Below are 16,737 nucleotides of genomic sequence, written 5' to 3'. Positions count from 1 at the left end.
TGGTTTGCCTGGGACTGTCCCAGTCTTAGCACCTGAAGCCCGACCTCCCACATGAATGAGGAGAGTTGATCAGCGTAGTGCTGCAACAAGTGGCAGCGGCTGTGGTGAACATCTAACAGCCACAGGATGCTTGATAGGGCCTAATAAATAGCATTATTTAGCCCCTGCTCAACTTCTGAAACAACTGAGAAATAAGAAACATAGATGGGGGTCACATTTTTCACGAAGAAACCTACATCAGGTAACAAGGCTTTTATCTTTGGGAGGGGCTCCCTAATACTGAACCCCATAATGAGGTAGACTTTCCCACTCAGGCAGTGCTGGACCTCTCACATGGGAAGCATGACCTTTGGCACACAGGAGAAATCCCACTCTCCGTGAGCAGGTCTACTGTCAAAGAGAAAAAAAGGAGCTGCCCTTGTATACCCATTTGTCCCCCAAAGTTACCAAGTAGAGAAGCCACTCTATCTTCCTGGAGGGTGAGGAGGGGAGGGGGTGAGTGAAGGGGGAGTGAAACCTGAGAATAAACTGAGGGTTGATGGGGAGTGGGAGGGAGGGAAGGATGGATGATGGGCACTGAGGAGGGCACCTGTTGGGAGGAGCACTGGGTGTTGTATGGAAACCAATTTGACAATAAATTTTATATTAAAAAAAATAAAAATAAATAATAAATAAAAAAGAAAGTCCAGGCCACTGTAATGTTTGATCTTCCCTCATAAAGAAGGAAACATCGGCCAGAGGAAAAAGCATTCTGATGTAGTGAGGAGTAGACCACGGAGTGTAACTGCGTGACTTGAGAGTAGAGGGCACCCAGGATTTCACCCGCAGAGAACTCAATGACAGGACTGGAATGTTATTGTGCTTTAGTTGGAGAAAGATGCATGAACAGAAAGGCATGGACTAGAACATAGAAAATGGAATCTAGAACACGAGAAGCGGGAGGTGGCCACCTCAGCAAGCTCTAGTTGTGAGAGGAGGGAGGACGCTGTCAGGGCCTGCTAAAAACTGACACTGTGGAGCCAATTTCCCTTGTTTTGTACCTCGAGTAAACTGTCTGCCCTTCTCCACTAGCATCACCACCACCATCACCACCACTGGTACAGTTTTCACTGTAAGCTAAAGAATCAGCATTCCGGTTTGTATGTATCAATCTCTGTGACTACAGTTAACACAGAGTTCCTGGGAAGGAGAGACCCTCCAGCAGTATAGGACAAATCAGGTTCCATGACTGAAAGGCTGAAGATGAGGTCTTGGACCACCGCGAATTCCCACGGAATAAATGCCACTTTGAAAGGCCCCTTGACAGCTAACAAGTAGCTCTCTTAGATGATACTCCACTGGACCATGCAGGGACCAAATGTTTCCTTCGAACTGACATTATCCCAGAGTGTGTAACTGTAAGAAAATGCATGCTAATTCTAGACCAAAAGGAGATTATCAACTGCACAAATACTCTCCGGAGCTGATGCTATGGTACATGTTGGGAAGTGGGGAGAGGGGAAATGAAAGGCAATAACTTTCACTGGACACCTGACTTGTTTTTCCCAGGTCCTACCTACTTATTTTAAATAAAAAGAATAACCAGAGAACAGACAAGGGGAGGGTAAGTAAATTGACCAGAATCATAAAACTAGTAGCTCTACAGGATGGTATTCAAGCCTACGTCCATCTAGTTTGAAGAAGAATAATAATGACAAAAGGAGATCATTAGTATAGATACAAAGTGCCCTTGTAATAAGACCTAGAAATTAGAATGCATAGTTACCTAAGAGACACTCTCTCCCTGGGTTCTTTTTCAAACATTCAATAGATGCATGTTGTCTGGAATCATTTTTCAGTCCTACATGAAGGCAGAGAGATAATAAGCTCAATGAGAAACTCTGGGATAAAGGGAATCTATGCAGTGTACTTCCTGCTCCTCCTGGCCCTGACCCACCATGTGTTATGTGTTTGAACAAGGGCTGGGAGAAGTGATGGAGACTCAGTATTTATATGATTTGGTCCTGCCTTTGTGGAATCTTGCTCTTGGATTTTGAAAACGGATTAATTTCCAAATTAAAATTGCCACACTGCTGCTTAATATTCACTTTTTATAAACCTCCAACAGGAAAGATTCAATTTTTGCATTGTTTTAAAAAATTTTTAATGTTTATTTATTTTTGAGAGAGAGAAAGAGAGCACAAGCAGGAAAGCGGCAGAGAGAGAGGAAGACACAGGTTCCAGGCTCTGAGCTGTCAGCACAGAGCCAAAAGCAGGGCTCGAATTCACCAGCGTTGCAAACATGACTTGAGATAAAGTCAGATGCTCAAACGACTGAGCCACCCAGGTGCCCCTGCATTGCTTTTTAAAAGAGCCCCTCGGTGGAGCATGTGACTAGAACCTTCCTCCTGGGCCAGAGGATGAGATGAAATGAGTCTTTTTTGGTGCAGATCCCGAGAACAGTGATTTAACTGGACTAGAAAGCCACCTTTGGTTAATGTAAAATTCCAGCTAGCACCCACACCTGTACCTCTGACTTTCCTTATTCCTTATGTCTCATCAGTGCTTCTCTAAGTATAGGCATCTGGACAAGTAGGGCACAATCTTCTGGGATGAATTTTCAAAATGCATCAGAATTAAATTTTTTGGGTAAACCTTAGGATTGAGAATCACTGCTTTAATCAAGGTGGTCCTAGTAGGAAAGCTGCCTTAAGCCTCACTTTGACTCAGAGTTTGGACTTTGTCTTGTGAGCGCTGGGGAAGCACCAAAGGGATTAAAGCAGAGAAAAGACGAGGTAACATTTTGGACTGAAAAATATTAGCCCAGCTATAGTGTGAATAGACTGCTCAGACTAAGAAGACAAGATAGGAGGCTGTGGTTCAGGTGAGGGAGAGTGTTGACCTAAGGTGGAGCAGTGCCAGTGAATGGGTTTGCGAGGCCCCTAGGGACAAGAATCAACAGAGCCTGGAGACTCACTGGATGGAGGGTGGGGAGATCAACACATGCTGGAGAGGAAGAAATTAAAGATGAACCTCCTATGTTTGAAGTGGGAGACACTAACATGAGCATCCCATTTTACCATAGAAGTCAGATTATATCCAGATGCTCTGATACTTAGGGTTTTTCAAATATATCATACTTCTTCAATCTGTATATTTTTAAAAATTTTTTTTAACGTTTATTTATTTTTGAGACAGAGAGAGACAGAGCATGAACGGGGGAGGAGCAGAGAGGGAGACACAGAATCGGAAGCAGGCTCCAGGCTCTGAGCCATCAGCCCAGAGCCCGAAGCGGGGCTCGAACTCACGGACCGTGAGATTGTGACCTGAGCTGAAGTCGGACGCTCAACGGACTGAGCCACCCAGGCTCCCCCAATCTGTATGATATTAACTAAGTGATGGGGCTTTGTTTCATTTTACAATTAAAAAAAGGGTATTCTTTGAAACAAAATTTTTGGCTTGGTTGGGGTGGGAGGGCCTTGATAATATAATTACATAATGTAATTAAAAGAATACATTGAGGCAGCTGTTGAAGTTATTTCTCGTTTAGGTTCTCTGAGCAGTTGAACAATGAACCAAAGCTTCAGCTCTCATGCCATAGGACTGAAAATACCCTAGTCTCCTAACTTGAAATGTGCAAGTAGCACCATCTTTTTAAATATCATTGGTAAATCATCTCTTCCTTTTCCTCTCTGTCTCACTCCCTCTATCCTAGATTTTCCTGGGAAGCTTTATTTGGAGATTTTCAGTTCACAGATAGGTGATATCTGACTGGAACTGGAGGAACTGGGAGACTGAATGTAGCAATAGTAGTAAGGAAGAGGTAAAATCTGATCATTTGATTTTTCAGTTTCATTCTTTATATTTACAGTGGCTTCTTCTTGATTATGAATCATAAAAAATTATCATTATTGGAAATTCAAATAGTACCAGAAAGTATGATACAGAAAGGGAAAAATACTCTGTCATCATGCGCTGCCCGGGTGGCTCAGTTGGTTAAGCATCCAACTTAGGCTCAGGTCATGAACTCATAGTTTGTGAGTTGGAGCCCCACATTGGGTTCTGTGCTGACAGCGGGAAGCCTGCCTGGGATTCTCTCTTTCTCTCTCCCTATCTTCCCCTCCCCCACTCATACTTTCTCTTTCTCTCTCAAAATAAATAAATAAACTAAAAAAAAAATACTCTGTCATCTCAGCCTCACGGATAACCATGTTCACACTTTGGTATCTAATCTCCCAGATTCCTGCATTAACAGAGGATTAAGGTTAGGAAGGAGCCAGGCATTGAGGGGGCGGGGGAAGGGCTGAGAGAGCATGTGTTCTTAAGAGAATGCAGGACGTGGTAGAGATGCTGGGGACTCCGTATATGCTAGAAAAAGGCATGTGAGGTGAACCTGGCAAGATGTGAGGGTGGAAGCAGGAAGGGACCTTTCAGAGCACTGTGTGCATCTGTGTGTGCCCATGCACATGTACTCACTTGTGCACCTTTTAAAGAAATTGGATCATACTATGGATTCTCTTCCAAACTTGTTTTTTCACATAGAGATCTTCCCACATCAGTACATTTAGATATAGTTCATTGCTTTAAAAAGAGCTATATATAGCACTCTATTATTTGCATGTACAAAATTTGTTGAACCAATCCACTTTTGATGCAAGTAATTTCCTGATTTTTGCTATTAAGAGCAAATGGACATTGTTAAATAAATGCCCATAGAAAAATTTCTGATGGCTTAATTCCTAGGATTGCTATCACTAAGACAATGGCTATGCAGATTTAAAATTTTGCATTACCTGCTGCATACAAGATTGGCTTATTTGCTTACCCCCTTAGCAGCCTGGATGCAATTTATTTGTTGCCAATCTGATGGCCTAAAAAAAAAAAAATCTCATTTAAAATTTTATTTATTACTGGGATTGAACACCTTTTCATACCTTTCTTTCCTGTAGGTATTTATTATGTGAGTTATCAGTTCACACCTTTTGTATCTGAATATTTTAGGTCAACTGCATCTCTGGGCCACTAAAAATTTTACTGTAGTGTTATGCATCATTTTACTAGAGCATTTGCTGTGTTGGAGGAGCAGTGAAAGTCAATGACCTTCAGTATCTTGGAGTCATTTGGGCCTTTCAGGTTTTACTAAAACTGCAGGGCATTTAATTTCTTTTATAATTACCTATATTTTTTCCTGACCTTATTCTGTTGACCTGTACCTCCTTGATCTGTAGACCCCCAAATTCTTAATTTCCACCAATTTAATCTTTTAAAGAAGAAAATTTAAAAGGCCATGTGGAATGCTTTGGGCTCCATGCTTTCATTTTCTATTTATGGATTTATGGTTTTCTGGGAAGGCGATACATCTTGCCTTTTGAATATGGTCTGTCTTCCTATTTCGACTTCACAGTTCTCCATCAGCAACCGGGAGAATTTGTGCCACTAGGAACCTAAATTAGTTCATGTGTCTGTTCCAACTAGCTTTGGACTGAAAAACACCAGATTTCCCCCCAACATTTTTATACTTAGCCTGTAGCTGGACAACCTGAAATAGTAAGTTTTCCTAAGAATTGTGTCACAGACTGCTTTCCGGATCATCAGGGATAAGAAAGAAAAACAAGGTAAGGAATTTTAAATAGAAATGTAAGGAGTCATTGGAGTCATAGATCTGGGATGTTCGGAGATCTTAGAATCCAGGCACTTGGAATGAAAATGTCCTTTTGATAAGGCACAAACCACTTCCCTTGTTTTATGGGCAAGACCCAGAGGGGTCGCGTGTGCCACCTAGACAGAGTCTTTCTTTTCTTTCTAGGCTGTCTCTTTTTCTTATCTAACTGGAGGAAGAATTCTACCTAAAAGATTAATATGTTATTAATTCCAGAAGTCACTTTATCGATCAGATGTCACAAGGGAAGAAACTGACACTCAGAGAGTTGAAGTGACTTGCTCAGGGTCACTAATCACAGGGTACAGGTGGCATGCTTTCTCATTGCCAAAGACGGCTCTCTCTTCCAAGTCACCCTGGCGTTCCCACCAGGGATGGTCCCAGTCCTCAGAGCAGGTGGGAACATTTTCAAAGTGTCAGACTGTGGTGGTTTCCTTCAGAAGTGAAGCGATAAGAGACTCCCTGCTGCCAGTGCTCTGAGAAAACATTAATCTGTACTGTAAGGTAGTCTAACCCTGCACTTATTGTGTCTTATTGAAAATAAATAATCCTCATGGTCCTATTGGTTTTGTGACTTGTGGAATAGTGTGTGTATTCAGAATAGGTGCATTTATATTCTTCAAGTAGTAAAATATCTCACTGCTTTCCTACTGTGTAAGCTGGTTCTTTTGTTTATAAGGAATACTCATGTAAGCTAGCTTGAGATGGGGATTTTACTGTAGGAACTGAGATAGCTCCAAAGACTGAGACAGCCTGAGGAACTGGTCAACTCCAGTGACCCACTGCTCTCTCTATCCCTTTCTTATGGCTTCTCGCTTCTGCTTGTGCTTCTGTTCAGTTCTCCTCACTCTACTAAATTGGCTGATCCTGTTTATAAGATGTTTCTGAGCTTTTTTAACTCTGGCTTCTCATGGCTTTTGCTTACCATGTCCCTGACTCTCCCTCAGGGCATCCTCACGGGTTCTGCTCTTGTTGCTACAGGCTCATTCCTTCTGTGTTTCCTAGTTCCAATTCTTGAAAGACAGGGAATCTGATTGGCTTGGCTCATATTTTTGCACTGGAACGTAAGTCATAGTTAGCCTCCAGACTATGGGATTGGCTGCCCCTCGGTCAGGTGCCCATCCCTGCACCAATCAGATGTGCACAAAGAGGGGTTCCCTCACATGACACTGACTGCAAATTTAGGGTCTGTTAATGGGTCGATTTCTTTCAAAGGGGCTGAGGAATCATAAGCACATCTAATGTCTCTGCTTTTTTTTCTTTTTAAGATTCAAGTATCATGGAACTGAATCTGTCAACTGGCCTCTTTTGTCAGTTTTTAAGGAATTAGAAAAATGTGTTATTCAGGAATTTTTTCAACTATCCAACAGGGAGTTCTGGCAATACTGTGATTTCCCAACTGTGGACTGGTTGGCTCTTTTCCAAGTACTTGTATTGGGTTCATTCCCTTGAAACTGAAATTTCAGTGTGTCATTGCCAGAAATGAACTCATGTGCCTTGGCCTCTGAGTTTTGTCCTGAGAGGGTCTTGTGATTTTTACATTCCTGACCTGGCCCATTCCTTGCTGATAACTTTACTGCACCTAAGTCTTATTGTCTTATGTAAACCATATTTTGTGGCCCATTTGATAGGAATTAGGACCTTGGGAATGTGTGTGGGGTTGGGTAGATATGCAGAAAAAAGGAATTAAGCTTTACTGAGCATATATCATGAACCTGATGTGAACATTCTCATTTTATAGTTGAGGAAACAGAGGTTCCTAGAAGATAAGGCACTTGCCCAATGACACACAGCAAACAGGTAGTGGGGCTAAAATTTGACCCAGATCTACCTAATTCCGAATCCCACTCTCTGTATCAGGCTTTGGAGTTGAGTGTTGAGGAGCGGGGTAGGAAGAGGAGGCTATTCCATGTGAAGAGAATAGAGACCATCACAGGTAAAGGTACAGAGGCAGGCAAATAGGAAGTGAGGCAGAGACTCTTGACAGGAGTGGCAGATTCCTGCAGAAGAGAGAGGGAGATTAAATGTCAGAGGCAGTCAGATTCTTGCACAATATAAAGGCCAGCCTAGGGTGTAACTGACATTTTTGGAGGCCTTGGGGAGTTACTAAAGACGAAGCATGATGTGACCAAGGCAGCTGTTTAGATTACAAGGATTAGTCTGGAGACAGGTGTCAGAAGGATAGGAATAGGAAAAGACTTGAGGTGATTTAGGCACACATAGCTTTGGCGGGTCCCTGTAATCTTAGAGCATGTCTCACAGCTGGCTTCATCGTCTCAAGCAGGGACCCCTTTCAAGTCCTCTACCTCCTCGTCTTCTCTGTGACAGTCACAAGCTTGGAACTGTCAGTCCTCTGGGAAATGAGCTCTCCTATAAAGCATCACCTTTGATGGAGAGAAATGCTGTTCATTTCTCATAATGTTTCCAATTCGAAGCTTCCAAGTGTTGCATTTTTTTATTATTATTTTTAAAAACAGAACTACTCCAAAGGGTAGTGAGCACTGGGAAGCTGAGGCTGTGGTCTAAATTTCCCCTGAAAGTCTTAACCACTAGTGAGATTTTGTATATGTATCAATCATATCATTTCCATCCTTGTTCTCTGTTCCTGTCACTCCAAGTGTGAGAAGAGATGGACGACTGAGATAAAGGAGAAGTTCCTAGGACTTTACCTTCTATTTCTCCTTTTTCTTTTCTATAGTAAAATTACCATGAAATTGCTTACAAGAAGTTGCCAGCATACTGGCTAAGCTACTCGTGGATTTATCTTGGGAAGAGTGAAAATCCGTAAATTTTATTTTCTTCCTGGCATTTTGCAGCTATCAGGGCTATTTATTTAATTTGGGCATGCCAAACAACATAAATAATGTTGGCACGGAAACAAGTCTTTCTGTCACTGGAGATTAAGTATCACGTTTGGAGGTGAGTTGGTTTGTAAGCTTTATTGCAGAGAAGACTAAAGAAGAGGGAGTTTAACCCCTAGATCCCAAGGGGTCATGTAATAATAATATAGGTGGAAACCCAGTGGATAAAAATGGTGACAGGTTGACCTGCCTTTTCCTTTTACCCAAGGCTAAACTTGGAGCCTCTCTTCCTTGAAATAGCTCAAGTGCTAAAACAAACTTACAACCTTGACAAAACAGAGGAAGAAGTCCTCTGTGCAAAAGTTAAACTGGTGATTTCTCCCACTTAATGAAATATTAATGAAACCAAATCAAAAACCTTAATTGGTTTCCCTCAATGTGTACCGCACTATGCTAGGAGCCAACACTGAATACTTTTTCCTTAAGTTTAGGTACAGAGAAAATTTGTCCTTTCATAGTTAACAGTCATTACTGAAGCAGAGCTAAGTTGTTAAAATTCTGAATTCTATTTAACAACCTCAAGGATACACTCTTTACCCAGTGGTTTCTCTGATGAGTGCTGAAGTCAACTCATGTATTGTCTAGTGCTTAAAGCATAGGCCATTAGATGTTTCAGACAATATGAGACCCAAGGATTCCTTAAAAAGCTGCCTTTTCTGGGGACTCTCTGGATGTGGAAGCAGGTCCTAGCCATCAAGTCATGGGGCTTTGCTGTAAGACAAGGGAGAAGGCCAGATGCTGGGTGAACCTTAAACTAATTCCTTAATCTGGTGGCTAGAATCACCATGTCTTCCTCTTGATCCCGTCACAGATACATTGGGTGGATATAAGGGTTAAAAGAGTTTTAGGTAGGAATAGTGAAAAATAGGATCTATTCAACATAATGGAGTTGGTCCAGGCAAGCTTTGTGCACAGTTCTGTTGATATTTAGTCCTAATCCAGGGTAGTTGTGATGGTCATATCTATACGGTTTCTGTCTGTAGGAATTCCAGGATCCAGGGAAGACTAGCCATGGTAGATCTGTTGATCTATTTAAGCTCTCTAGAAAACAAAGGGAATTGTGGGATTCTTAAACAATGAGAGTAGACTGTGTCTGTGCTATCCTCTCAGCAGGAAGAGGGATTCCAAGTGGGCAAAGAACTCTCTGATGTGAAGGAGGGCTCATATTCCCCATCTTGAGACATGCATTTTTCATAGTCAAGGAATGCTTTTGAGTACAACAGAGAGTTGTATCTTCCTGCCCAGGGACCAAGTAAATTCCTACATAGAGGCTGCCTCAAGGGGCCTTCAATGTCGGTGGTCACCTAAGGGTCAGACTACTCACTTACCTGGAAAAGTTGTATTTGCTTGGGGTGGGGGCTAGGGTACAAACCCTCTAGTTTTGAGAGAAACTGAGCAGAGCAGGGACTACAGAAGAATTGGAGATGGCAGGAAAGAATGAAAGCATTCAATGAAAAATGAAACAGTCTAACAGAACTGACAAATCCTTTGAGATACCAGCGATCACTGGGGAAGGGAGGGACTTAGGTTGAGTTACAGTAACACAACCATGTGAAAAATCAGAGCCAAATACCTTCCTGCCCATAATTCAAGCTTTAAATATCGCCAAGGCCTGTGTAGCCCCCCAAAAATGAGGGTTTCTCAATGTTCAGTGAAATGTTTTCTCCTTTAAGGTCATCGCCATTTTCATCCAAGTTTTGTGGTATAAAAGACTTGGGAAAGTGAACATAAGTAAGGGACTGGTCTGGGTGGGTGGTCTGCTAGCTGCAGGGGGTCAGGGAGAAAAAAGAGAGTCCAAGATTAGCTCTTGGGGTCAGAACTGTCCCACTATTTAGAGACTTGACCTATAGGCCTGACATGATTAAATAACATTAGGCAGTGATAGTCAACATTTGTCTAATGTGGCAAATAGCACCAGGGGGACCTTCTCACTTTCTTCAAGTTGGTTGCTGAGAATGTCTATCTTAGTTACCTCTTCAGTTGGAGGGAAGGACAAGTCCTAATTTGGTTAAAACCAGACTTCCTTATCCATTAGCTCTTGTGAACTGAGGTTGGTCAAGAACCAGGATTGACCATGTGGGACATATCTCTTTACTGATACTCACACAACCATATAATGACAGTGTATTGTTTACTTACTGCTCTGTAACAAATTACCCCAAGATGGGGTGCCTGGGTAGCTCAGTTGGTTAAGTATCCAACTTCAGCTCAGGTCATGATCTCAGAGCTCGTGAGTTCAAGCCCTGCATCAGGCTCTGGGCTGATAGCTCAGAGCCTAGAGCCTGCTTCAGATTATGAGTCTCCCTCTCTCTCTCTGTCCCTCCCCTGCTTGTGTTCTGTTTTTCTCTCTCTCTCTCAAAAATAAATAAACATTTAAAAAAATTTTAAAAACCCACAACAATAAGAATTTATTTCAGACAATTTCTGTGGGTCAGGAATCCAGGACATGCTTAACCAGGGGTTTCTGGCTGTAAGTCTCTCTTGAGGTTGTAGTCAAGATGTTGGACAGCGTTGCATCATCTGAAGGACCGACTGGGGCTGGAGGATCAGAGTACAAGATGGCACACTTGTATGAATGGTGACTTGATGCTGGCTGTTGGTAGGAAGTCTAGTTCTTCACCACATGGGCTTCTCGATAGGGCTGCTTGAAGTATCTTCATGATATAGTGTCTTCCTCTCCACCAGAGCAGATGATCCAGAGAGAACAAAGTGGAAGCCTCCATGATTTTTATGACCTAGTCTCATAAGCATTGACTCTGTCAATGCTCCGATGTCCTATTGGTCACATAGTTTGCCCTATTCAGTGTGAAAAAGAACTGTGGATACGAGGAGGTGAAAGTCACTGAGAGCCATCTTGAGCTACTCTCTACTGAGAATTTACCGTGAGACAGGCACCTTCCCAAGCATTTTACATACAATAACCCTGAAGGGTTATTTCTTATCATCCGTACTTTACAGATGAGGAAACTGAGGCTTTGAGAGGGTAAATGACTTTTGCAAGGATTTTCCATGCCCACTTTGCCCTTGATTTGCACTTCTAAAGAGAAAAGTTCATGCCACGCTTTTCTTTCATCACACAAGCACTGAGTGCCTACTATGAAACAGACTATTAGGATCTAGGAATCCAAGAATAGCAAGACCAGGACCTGAGGCATGTGAAAGAGTTACATGTGGGGTGCCTGGGTGGCTCAGTAGGGTGAGCGTCCAACTCTTGGTTTTGGCTCAGGTCATGATCTCATGGTTTGTGAGTTCCAGCCCCACATTGGGCTCTGTGCTGACAGTGCAGAGCCTGCTTGGGATTTTCTCTCCCTCTCTGCCCCTCCCCCACTTGATCTGTCTCAAAATAAATAAGCTTAAAAAAATTTTTTTAAAGAGTTACATGCACAAAGATAGCACATACACAAAGTATTTAAGGTATGGTGGGGCTCAACCAAGAAAGTAATCACTATTTTGTAGGTAGGAATACCCTTCTTGTAGGCTTGATGCTTGAAAGACATCTTAAAAGGGATCGGGCACTTTCTCAACCATGAATGCATTACTACCTATAGGCCTGAGAATAGGAGTGGGACTTCCACTGATTCCTACATAGGGTATCCATCTTCAACTCCTAGTTTTGGTGTATGTTTGGTGAAGCCGGATGACACCTGATAATATGGTCTCGCGAATGGAGTCATGGGGTTCCAGAATCAGGACACAGGTTTCACACCTTGTTCTTCCACTAACCCCCTATGTGACCTCTGGGAAATTCTTCAAGTACATATGTCTTGGCTCTAGTTTTTGTTAAATGGGCAAAAAGTAATCTTTCCCTACGTCATGCGAGAGAGAGTAGTAATGACAATTGAATAAGTTAAAAGATGAAAAAATTTAAAAAGTTCAAAGCTCTGCTTTCAAGAAGACTGAAGTCATCTAGTCATCGAGAACTGAGCTAGTTCTTCTGTAACATATTTCTTACCACTGCCACCCTGTCCTATGCCCACCATACAAACATGGAGAGGCCATCATTTTGACTTCATCTTCACAGTTTAAATTTAGCCAAGGGGGAAAACAATAGCTCCTGAGGATGTTTGATGTAATAGGCTACCTCTGAAACACTTTAGAGACACTTCAATTGTCCATCCAAAGTCATGTTGCTGTAACTGTTGGATGATGATGGACAGAGAGAAAGAAGTGTAATGTTTGTGACTGTGACATCATTCGTGCTTTGTGTAGCTTTCAGGACAAGTACCAGGTAGATGACATGTTCTGATGTTCACTATTGCAATACATTTCATTCTCTGAGAAGTCAAGGACATTCATTTCTGATGTGATAATCCTGTGGTTTACTATTATTATTGCATAAGCAGATGAGCAATATTTTCCTGTGAACAGTCCTTTCATACATATGTCAACCACAGAAGGATGCTGACTATCCTTACCCTGAACCGGATGCTAATGGGGTAGTATTCCAGATAAAGGTCATGGTCACTTTCCCATATATACCCTGGGCCCCATTGTCATCATAGATGAACAGACTAGATATTGAAGGGGAGTATAAAATTCCTCAGAAATAACAATTATTTCATATATGCATGAATCTGGTAACATTATTCCTATGAATAATAAAATAGGATATTGATCTCTTTTAAAATCAAGTCCCTTCGTTTCATTATGCTCTCTGCTCCTTTTCTCACCCTGGGCCTTAGAAAGCTAGCCTCACACTTTTAGGCACTCTCTTATCACTACACAACAGTGTCAGATTGATACAATGTTGTGACGTTGTATACACCTCAAAGGATGGTGGTAAGCCTGCTCCAATATACATCATGTTTTGAAAATATTTTCTCTCTTCTGCCCAAGGAGGCTCAAGCAATTCTGGGGTGAAGTTTGGCAACCCTGGATTGGGAAGTGAAGATCACCTTGTTCTATGGAAAGTGAAAGAGGAATTGAAGCAAGGAAGCTGAAGCTCTTCATTTGGTTCCAGAATATCTACTTGCTCCTCTCCCTTGAACACTCCAATTACCAGTGGTCAAGGCGTTGTGCCTGGCACAATGCTTCACTGTGGTTAGAAGAATACATGTGTTAAGTATTAAAAGCCCATCATATTCTTCAGCAACAATTCTTATGTTTTTTTAATTAACATACAGTTAAATTAAATTCTTTGATGTGCAGTTTTATGAGTTTTAATGCCTGTATGGATTCATGTAACAACCACCACAATCAGGATACATAAGTTCTGTCACCCTCAAAGCTCTCATGCTCTCCCCTTGTGGTCACACAGTCTCCCTACTCTAAGCCCTTGTAACCACTAATTTGTACTCACTATAGTTTTGCCTTTTCCAGAAAGACACACAAATTAAGTCAGGCAGTATGTAACCTTTTGAGACTGTCTTCTTTCCCTTAGCATCATGTCTTTGAGGCTCATCCACATTGCTGCACTTATCAGAAGCATATTCCTTCTTATTGCTGATTGCTGAGTAGGGTTCTATTGTCCTAAGGCACAGTTAATTTGGCACATTTCAGTATGGCGCAAGCTCCAGGAGCCCCTAGAAGAAATGGCACTTGGGTACCGAAGTAAAGAAGTAATTAATATTTACTTCTCGAATTCTATAGCTACTTGTCATACTCATGTTGGATGATCATCTGGAGATAAAAAAGAATAGGCAGTTTTTATTTCAGAGACCCAGGTTTCCCAGTGTGGGTTACTGGCACCATCTAATGCAGTGGTAACCAAAAGAGGGATATTGCCCCCCACGGGACATTTAGTGATATCTGCAGACAGTTTGATTGTCACACTGCAGGAGTGCTACTGGCATCTAGGGTGTAGGGGCCAGGGATGCTATTAAACATCCTACAATGCACAGGATACCTCCAAAACAAAAAGTATTGGTCCAAATGTCATTAGTGCCAAGGTTGAGAAATCTTGGTATAATGTATCCCAGACATCTCTTTAAAAAATACATTTAATGTGTTTTGGGTTGGGCCAAAAACATCAGCAGGAGAATAGTAGGCTTTTTGAAGGCAGTAATTACTTTTCTCCAATTTTTAAATAGCAACCAAGGAAACAAGAGTCAGAAAGACGAAGAGAGTGATTATTCAAACCTATAAAGAAATTGTTCAAACCTCCTTCAAACAACTCTCATTTACCACACAAATTGTGGATCCCCTAGACAACTGTGGTTGCCTATCTCTGTACCAATACATGTCCTATCCTCTGCCTGAAATGCCTTCACAATTCTCTTAGCTTGGAGAACTCATCCCTAGGGATCACTATCTTTTGATGCCTTGGTCAGGTATCTTTCTTTATGGCTCCTAAAACAACTGTCATGAAGAACATGACATTCTTCATAGCACAATTTAATTTATTGGTTTCTTATCATTGTGCTGTCTTCTGCAAAGAGTCCAATGCCTGGCACAAGTTGGTGCTCAGTAATTACTGAATCAAGAAAATAATTTTTTAGATATATTTGGATACTCATTCATCCAGATGCTCAACCATTTAATAAATATTTATCAAATACTAAGTGCCACGTAATATGAGTGTTGGAGATATAGGAGTTAGCAAAAGGCATTAAATCCCCTGTCCTCATAGGGCTTACATTCTAGAGCAGCAGTTGGCAAGCTTTTTCTGTAAAGAGCCAGATAATAAATGTTTTTGGCTTCATGGACTATGCAGTCTCTATTGCAACTACTTAACTCTAAATAAAACAACTAAACACAACATGTAAATGAACAAGAGCAGCTGTATATTAATAAAACTTTATTTACAAAAATAGGCAACATTTTTGTAAATAAAGAGGACTGTTATGATTTAGCCCTCATACTGTAGTTTTTCAGTTTTAGAGAGAAATCAAATAATAAATAACTAAATATAAAATTCAAGTAGTAAAAAAAAAAGCAGAAAAAGGAATAGCAAGAAGAGAAGGTGGAATTTAAAGCAGTTGGTCAGGGAAGGCCTCTCTGAGGAGATGACATTTGACAGACATCTGAATGAAGTGAGGGAGCAGGCCAGAGGAAGAGCCAGTGCAAAGGCCCTGAAGCAGGAATGTGCTGGGGGTCTTGTGGGACAGTAAGAAGGCCTGTGCAACAGGAAAGATACAAGCAAGGAAGGTAAGAGTTGAGGTCGCAGAGGTCAAAGGGACCAGACTGGGTTACCATGTGGCCCTGGAGTTGATTCTCAGTGTGATGAGAAGCCTGTGGAGGTTGTGAGAGAGGTAATAACCAATAAGAAGGGGTCAGGGTGGGGTGCCTGGGTGGCGCAGTCGGTTAAGCGTCCGACTTCAGCCAGGTCACGATCTCGCGGTCCGTGAGTTCGAGCCCCGCGTCAGGCTCTGGGCTGATGGCTCGGAGCCTGGAGCCTGTTTCCGATTCTGTGTCTCCCTCTCTCTCTGCCCCTCCCCTGTTCATGCTCTGTCTCTCTCTGTCCCAAAAATAAATAAACGTTGAAAGAAGGGGTCAGGGTGACTTTTGACATCCCCTACTTGTCCATTCCGTGGATTTGGGTCAATTAGGAAAAGGAAAATCCAGCCTTGGATTTTAGTCTCCACTTAGTCCCTCTGACAAGCGTCCTTGGGATTGCTGGGATACAATTCAGACAGCTGTGCATCATGGTCCTTAGTCTTATGTGCTGCTGAAGTTGCCTAAGAAACCCCAAATCAAATGGTATCAAATAGTATTCTTGAGACTTTCTAGAACTTTGACATCTTTCGTACGCAAATTAAAGCAATGATTTCTGGGGCCCCATCTCAGTGTTTTGAGGCAAACAGGAGGGTGCTGAATTTTAGAGGTGCCCGTTCCTTTTCCCCAGGGGTCACATCCAATTCCTGAGACCTTTCACCTCTCAGACAAGTACTTCCTTTTCTTCATTTTGAGATAATGTAGAGCAGTATAGATGAAATAGGACAGAGAGTAAGCAGCAAGGTACCTCTCTAAGTTATGGAAACTTGTGTAAAAGAAACCTTGTGGTGACAATGATGGTTTCACTTCCTGTTCTTTGTTGAACTACAGGTTGCCAGGAAAGCCCTGTCACACATTTGCATGCAGGTTAAATTTCTCAAAACCTGAGCCACAACAGCTTAGTACCTATGGGGAATATGATACAAATGCTGCTGTGCTGTGGTCATTGTCAGTGGGTAAATTTCTTTAGCAACTTGATGTGGCTGTTTTATTGGATCTGACTGGAACAAATCCAGTCATGGGCTATTTGTTAGTTGCTTTTCCTTCCTTTTGACATACTGTTTTGGACAGAGAGTCTGAGAGACA

The 16,737-nt window shown here is 41.9% G+C and overlaps 1 protein-coding gene across 3 annotated transcripts in view; it reads right to left on the bottom strand.

Moving 5' to 3' along the window:
* PTCD2 (pentatricopeptide repeat domain 2) overlaps positions 1–16,737 on the bottom strand; it is a 120,456-nt gene that overhangs the window by 59,540 nt on the left and 44,179 nt on the right. The window contains exons 10-12 of one of the 3 annotated variants that reach the window (XR_006703572.1): positions 7,470–7,638; positions 4,805–4,850; positions 849–1,840 (exon numbers count right to left, since the gene is read on the bottom strand). The exons of 1 other annotated variant lie outside the window; for it this stretch is intronic. Coding sequence is in view for 1 of the 2 variants with exons in the window: in XM_045446741.1 (XP_045302697.1) it covers positions 4,809–4,850 (42 nt within the window). In the remaining variant the exon portion in view is untranslated. Of the gene's footprint in view, positions 1–848; positions 1,841–4,804; positions 4,851–7,469; positions 7,639–16,737 lie in introns of those variants that run through there. One more of the 3 variants, XM_045446741.1, reaches the window with a different exon arrangement.

This window comes from Leopardus geoffroyi, chromosome A1 (genome assembly GCF_018350155.1).
Source record: "Leopardus geoffroyi isolate Oge1 chromosome A1, O.geoffroyi_Oge1_pat1.0, whole genome shotgun sequence".
In the NCBI taxonomy this organism is placed as follows: domain Eukaryota; kingdom Metazoa; phylum Chordata; class Mammalia; order Carnivora; family Felidae; genus Leopardus; species Leopardus geoffroyi.
Note: the sequence above shows the minus strand (reverse complement) of the source record. Positions and strands in the feature narration are given on the sequence as shown.